Source organism: Carlito syrichta, unplaced genomic scaffold, assembly GCF_000164805.1.
Source record: "Carlito syrichta isolate Samal-C Ts95f unplaced genomic scaffold, Tarsius_syrichta-2.0.1 Scaffold314326, whole genome shotgun sequence".
NCBI lineage: Eukaryota > Metazoa > Chordata > Mammalia > Primates > Tarsiidae > Carlito > Carlito syrichta.
The window spans coordinates 152,991-160,403 of NW_007258422.1; the positions used below are offsets into that span (position 1 = coordinate 152,991).

The 7,413-nt window shown below is 42.9% G+C and overlaps 1 protein-coding gene across 1 annotated transcript in view; it reads right to left on the reverse strand.

Annotated features, from left to right (window-relative positions):
* CUNH12orf45 (chromosome unknown C12orf45 homolog) overlaps window positions 1–7,413 on the reverse strand; it is an 11,940-nt gene that overhangs the window by 2,608 nt on the left and 1,919 nt on the right. Inside the window, exons 2-4 of the mRNA XM_021719220.1 lie at window positions 7,145–7,170; window positions 6,918–7,004; window positions 155–291 (exon numbers count right to left, since the gene is read on the reverse strand). Of these exons, the coding sequence (XP_021574895.1) occupies window positions 155–291; window positions 6,918–7,004; window positions 7,145–7,170 (250 nt within the window). The remainder of the gene's footprint in view (window positions 1–154; window positions 292–6,917; window positions 7,005–7,144; window positions 7,171–7,413) is intronic.

The following is a 7,413-nucleotide window of genomic DNA, read 5'->3' on the forward strand; positions in this document are numbered from 1 at the left end:
GTAATTCCGGCTACTCGGAAGGCTGAGGCGGAAGGATCGTCGGCGCCCAGCAGGTCGAGGCTGCGGTGGCCAGGAGCGCCCACTGCACTCCAGTCTGGGCACAGAGTGAGACTCCAACTCAAAAAAAAAAAAAAAAAAAAGAAAACACAATTACCATTTGAATAACTTTATCAAGAGTCCCATCAATATTTTCAATGTTGAAACGACCAGGTGGTGCAGATGCCATGTCTTTTCTTAGCTTTTCATTTGCCTGTGCCATCTGTGGGAGGAAGGTCTGTACTTGGTCCAATACTGTGGAGAGAAATTATATTATATCAACATTTAGACTAGTAAATTTTAAAATCGAGTACTTCCTATAAAACTCCCCTTTTGAATTGAATAGCAGTAGTAATAACCATTATAAGAAATCTTTCAAGTTCCTTCTTTTTAAAACCCTCCACTTTAGGCCGGGCGTGGTGGCTCACACCTATAATCGCAGCACTTTGGGAGGCTAAATTGAGAAGATTACCTGAGCCCGCGGGTTTGAGACCAGCCTGAGCAATTTGGTGAAACCTCATCTCTACAATAAAAAAAAAAAAAAAAAAAACCCAAAAAACTCTCCATCTTCTTTTGAATAAATTAATGAGACTACACAACTCAGCAGTTAAATGTTTTAATGTTTCTCATATATCCCCAGAACTGAAAACTCCTAGAAAGATGGCATTCAACACATCGTAACTGAGTAGGAGGCAGTATGACTTAACAGTCAAAAGCACCAGGTTCTGAGGCTTTACAGTAAGACTGACTAGGTTATTTACAGAATCCCAGTTTCACCTGTTACTATTTGCATTACTTCGGGCAAGCTAATTTAGTAGTGTTTGTTTCTGCCTGCCCAACACCTGTTTTTCTTCTCCTGATAATAACCCTGACTTTCCTTTGAGCTTGGGTCAGTCTTGTCCCTCATCCCAAACACACCTACATATTCCACAACCTTGGTCACCGTCAACTGTTTCAGTGGTATACACAGTGATACACTGCTCTAGTTGAACCAAAAGGCAATCACTGAGGGCCTTTTGTTTGAACTGTTGAGAGAGAAATCTTCCTGAGTGAAAGACTGTGCGAGCTGAATGCAAGCTTGAAGCTGCTGATACACCAGCCAACTTGCCATACCTGGGGAAAAAGCGTGCTCTAGATTAGGCCAACACCCAGGAAAGTAGAGCTAAGAGAAACAGGCAGATGTCTGATGACACTGAGCACCTGAATCCAGATGTACCAGAAATCATTGACCCTGGGGTTTTTTCCCCAATACAATGAGTCAACAAAATTTTTTTCTTTTCCTTCTTGCTTAAGGCAATCTGAGCTGGATTTTAGTCAGCTGCAACCAAGAGTCCTAATTAATACATTTAATTTTACCACTCTAAACCTCAGCTTACTAATCTATAAAAAAGGGGTGATGATTACCAGTCACTGTGCTAAGTACAGAGGAGTGAACAAACAAGGGATATTTAATTTCTTTCTCTCAAAAGAGGCCCAGCAAATAACTATGCACATAACTGACTCTCAAAACTTGTTAAGGTATTGCTATGGTATATAACACTTGACTAAAACATCCAGAGTATGGAAGAAGAAAAAAAAGTAGTGGTAAAATAGTTCAAGTAAATTAACTGGTTTTTTTTTTTTTGAGTCGGAGTCTCACTCTGTTGCCCAGACTGGAGTGCAGTGGCCACTCCCGGCCACTGCAGCCTCGACCTGCTGGGCTCCGGCAATCCTTCCGCCTCAGCCTTCCAAGTAGTCAGAATTATAGACCTGGCTAATTTTTGATTTATTGTAGAGATGAGGTCTCACCAAGTTGCCCAGGTGGGTCACGAACCCGTAAATTAACTTTAATTGTAAAATAAAGCTGCTAGAAGGACTCCATGGAAGCACGTACACATACAAAGCCCCACACAATGTCTAGCACACACTAACTAGTCAATGTTGGCTCTTATCTCCCTCAGATATATAGTAACATAAATTACTGATAAAAATAAAGGTATTTCTACATCTGAAGATTTAAATCTATTGTCACAGATAGAGGACCTGGTTCTGCTTTTGTTTTCAACTAACAAATCAAGTAGAGCAAAATAAGTACCAATATGTGAGGCCTGAACCATGACTCTGAGAAGCCAAATATTCCTGTGGTACCCTAGGAGAGCAAAGCTAAACCCTGAGGCTAGTCCAGCTGTAGTTCTTCTAAATTAAATAAACAAAATTCATCATACAACAGTATAAAATTCAAAATGTCCAGCATCCAATAAAAAATTACCAAACTTACAAATAAACAAAAACTATCCTCATCAATGGGCCGGGCTCGGTGGCTCAGCCTGTAATCCCGCACTTTGGGAGGCTGAGGTGAGTGGATTGCCTGATCCTGCGGGTTTGAGATCCGCTTGGGCAACTTGGCAAGACCTCATCTCTACAATAAATCAAAAAATCAGCTGGGCGTGGCAGCGCGCGCCTACAGCTCCAGCTACTTGGAAGGCTGAGGCGGAAGGATCGCTGGAGCCCAGCAGGTCGAGGCTGCGGTGGCCAGGAGTGGCCACTGCACTCCAGTCTAGGCGACAGAGTGAGACTCCAACTCAAAAAAAAAAAAAAGAGTCAGAATGGAAATAGATCCAGAAATGACACAGATGATAGAATCAGCAATAAGAATGTTAAGCCAGGCTCAGTGGCTCAACCTATAATCCCAGCATTTTGGGAGGCCAAGGCAAGTGGACTGCCTGGGCCCACAGGTTCAAGACCAGCCTGAGCAACTTGGTGAGCCCTCATCTCTATAATACATTTAAAAAAAAAACATTAAGCCGGGCTCAGTGGCTCAGCCTGTAATCCCAGAACTTTGGGAGGCCGAGGCGCGTGGATTGCCTCAGCCTGCGGGTTTGAAACCCATCTGGACAACTTGGCGAGACCTCGTCTCTACAATAAATCAAAAACTAGCCGGGCGTGGTAGCGCACACCTGTAGTTCCTGCTACTTGGAAGGCTGAGGTGGAAGGATCGCTGGAGCCCAGCATGTTGAGGCTGCAGTAACCGGGAGCGTACCACTGCACTCCAGTCTGGGCAACAGAGTGAGACTACAACTCAAAAAAATAAAATAAAATAAATATAAATAAATTTTAAAAATTAGCTGAGTATGGTAACGCCCGCCTATAGTTCTGGTTACTTGGAAGGCTAAGGCAGAAGGATCACCGGAGCCCAGCAGGTTGACGCTGGGGTGGCCATGAGTGTGCCACTGCACTCCAGTCTGGGTGACAGAGTGAGACTCTGACTCAAAAAAAAGGAATGCTAAAACAGCTATTATAAATACACTCCATATGATCAACAAAGCAAAGCAAAGCACAAATTTGATAAGAAAAAAATGAAAAATATAAAAAGTATCAAACTTCTAGAGATGGAAACTGTATCTACCTTGAAAAATACATTTGATGGGATTAAAAGTAGATCAGACAATATAGAAGATCAGCAAACTTGAAGACACTGCAATAGAAATTATCCAACAGTATTACAAAAAGTAAGACCAAAACAAACAAACAAACATCAGTGAGCTGTAGGACAGCTTCAGTTGGAAAAATTAAGTGCAACTGGAGTTTTCTCAGGAAATGTGAAAGAGGAGGAGGAACACAAATAATCTTTGAAGAAAAAAATGACGGAAAATTCTCAAATTTGATAAGAATTATAAACCCACAGATCCACTAAATTCAACAAACACCAAAGTCACAAAGAAAGCTAAAGGGCACATCACCATCAAATTAGTAAAAAGCAGTGAAGAAGAAGAAAATCTTAAAGGCAGCCAGAGAAATACCATATTCACAACACAGAACAACACACTGGCATCATAAACAATGCCAGGAAAATAAAGTACAGCAAAATCTCTAAAGTACTGGGTGGGGAAAAATGCAAAGAAATCTGTATCCATTAAAAACATCTTTCAAAAACTGAAAGCAAAATCAAGACTTTCATGGACACATAAAGGCTGGTAAATTCATCACCAGCAGAATTGCACTAAGGAATGGTGTTTACAATAAGAAATCTGATTTCCCTTTTTTTTTTGAGTTGGAGTCTCATTCTTGCCCAGGTTGGAGTGCAGTGTCACACTCATGGTTATGCCAGCATTGATCTGCTGGGTTCCAGTGATCCTTCCGCCTCAGTCTTCCAAGTAGCCAGAACTATAGGCGTGCACTACCACGCCCAGTCAATATTTAAAAATTTATTGTAGAGACAAGGTCTCACCAAGTTGCCTAGGCTCTTGAACCCGTGGACTCACCTCAGCCTCCCAAAGTGCTGGGATTACAGGCTGAATCACTGAGTCCAGCCAAAAACCTGATTTTTTAATGAGCTGAAGTTTTTTTTGTTTTTGTTTTTAGATTGGGAAATATAGGTTATTTAGAAAGTAAATGAGAGAGAAAGAGGAGATTCACCTTTCCAAGGTAGGAGACAGAGCCAAAGCTAGGAAACATGGCAGCCACAGCTCAAAGAGCCGCATCCAGAGTTCAACAAAGCAATGACAAATAGTTGCTTGCGGTCAAATGCTTTTAAACCTTCCCCTTGAAGCCGGGCTTGGTGGCTCAGCCTGTAATTCTGCGCCTTTGGGAGGCTGAGGTGAGTGGATTGCCTGAGCCTGCGGGTTTGAGACCCGCCTGGGTAACTTGGTGAGACCTCATCTCTACAATAAATCAAAAATTAGCCGGGCGTGGTAGAGCGCGCCTGCCGTTCCAGCTACTTGGAAGGCTGAGGCGGAAGGATCACCAGAGCCCAGCAGGTCAAGGTTACAGTGGCCGGGAGCGGCCACTGCACTCCAGTCTGGGCGACAGAGTGAGACTCCAACTCAAAAAACTAAAAACATAAACCTTCCCCTTGAGAGGGCAGGTTGTTAAGGTGACTGGGTGGTGGCCTGTTCCATGTCATCACAAGGGGGACAGGTGGGCACAGGTACTGATGTTAACTAATGGACAGCAGACAGATGAGTGGGCTAGTCACTTGACTGCGGCCATGTTGATGGGGTCCGTGCCACAAAGGTCACAAGAGTTAATTAGGTTAAATTGTTCACAAAACAAGCTGGAGAGGGAGCTGTAAGACAATTATCAGTTGAGCTGAAGATTTTAACATACACTTCACCAAACACATACAAACAGTGACACATGAGATGTTTAGCATTATTAGTCATTAGAGAAAAACAAATTAAAATCATAATGTGACAATACCACAGACACACTAGAATAGCTAAAATTAAAAAGACAGAGCATACCACACGGTGGTGAGAATGTGAAGCAACTACACTCTCCAAGCCATACAAACGGTATATCCACTTGGAAAATAGTTTGGAAATTTCTTCTTCATATTAAAAAAAAACAACAAAAAAATCCACCAAACCTACACCTTCCATAAACCCAGCAATTCTATTCCTAGGTATGTAAACCCTAGAATGAAAATCTACATCCACACAAATTTATATTTGAATGAAGAACCACCATGCAGTCATTCTAGCTGCTGTAGATTTAGTACATGCTATGGTTAAATTCCCCTTTCAGCCGGGTATGGTGGCTCAAGCCTGTAATCCCAGCACTTTGGGAGGCCAAGACGAGAGGACTGCTTGAGCTCATGGGTTCGAGCCCAGCTTGAGCAACTTGGTGAGACCTCGTCTCTACAATAAATCAAGAAAAATTAGCTGGGCGTGGTAGCACACACCTATAGTTCCAGCTACTGGGAAGGTTGAGGTGGAAGGATCGCCTGAGCCCAGGAGGTGGAGGCTGTGGTGACCTTGAGTGTGTCCTTGAGTACTCCAGCCTGGATGATAGTGAGGCTCCAACTAAAAAAAAAAAAAAATTCCTCTTTCAGAGTACTAATGATTTCTTACCTTATTGGTGTGATGATTATCTTCATGCTTTTTATTGGATACTTGTCTTCTTTTTTTGGCATTAAGAATGAATTACACAGATGTTGAGTATTACATGAATGCCATATAAACAAAGTCTGAGCATGGAACCTACTTATGAATGTGCAGTACAGTAACATCATAGAATAATATATATATAATTTTCTCGCCCAGGCTGGAATGCAGTGGCATGCTCACAACCACTGCAGCCTCAACCTGCTGGGTTCAGGCGATCCTTCCACCTCAGCCTTCCAAGTAGCTAGAACTACAGGCACATGCTACCATGCCTGGCTAATTTTCTTACTTATTGTAGAGATGAGGTCTCACCAAGTAGCCCAGGCTGGTTTAGAACCCCTAGACTCAGTTAATCCTCTCCCCTCAGCCTCCCAAAGTGCGGGATGACAGGTTTGAGTCACAACACCCAGCCTCAGAGAATGTTGAGTATTACATGAATTATTAAAGGAAACTGGCCTTGTTATGTTGTGCTGTAAGTAACATTTATCATTTAAATAATTGTTTACAATTCAGTGGGATGTGGAAGTGTTTTTCCATACATGTATATTAAGTTTGGGGGTTAGCAACCTCTAAAATAATTTCTCATTGAGATTAACAATTGTTTTTGACCTCCAAAAATTTATCCCACAAGCAATTTTCTTTTTCTTTTTTTTTTTTTTGAGTTGGAGTCTCACTGTTGCCCAGGCTGGAGGGCAGTGGCACGCTCCTGGCCACTGCAGCCTCCACCTGCTGGGCTCAGGCAATCCTTCTGCCTCAGCCTTCCAAGTAGCTGGAACTACAGGCACGCACCACCATGCCCGACTATCACAAGCAAATTTTACAAGTTACCCTTTGAAGGCAGGAGGATAATGTAAGAAATTCTATCCTTGTGCACTGACATTACAATGTAAAAATCCCAAGTAAAACGTGCTCCCCTGGACTCTGGTTTGATACCTAACCATGAAGTCAGAGATTATTCCACCAAAGTAACAGATTAAGCAGGAGTTAGCATTAGAAAGATTACAGAGGTGTACTTACAGGGACTCCTCTCTATCCGAACTGTTTGAAGAGTGGAGGTCTTTCTGGAATTAGGATGGGAGTTGATGAGCAACCTGTCCCATATACCTGAAAACACACAATTTAATTTACTCCAGTATAAAAAACAGGGCCCAATAGCAAACCTCCTGTGTCTAATCATAGGTTTTTATTGTTCACAGTCCAAGACGTTGGTTTGTTTTTTTTTTTTTTTTGAGTCGGAATCTCACTCCCTCGCCCAGATTGGAGTGCAGTGGCACACACACGGCCACGGCAGCCTCGACCTGCTGGGTTCCTGTGATCCTTCCACCTCAGCCTTCCAAGTAGCTAGAACTACAGGTGCACGCTACCACACCCAGCTAATTTTTGATTTATTGTAGAGATGAGGTCTCACCAAGTTGCCCGGGCAGGTCTCGAACCCACGGGCTCAGGCAATCCACTCACCTCGACCTCCCAAAGCGCTGGGATTACAGGCTGAGCCACCGAGCCCGGCCCAAGA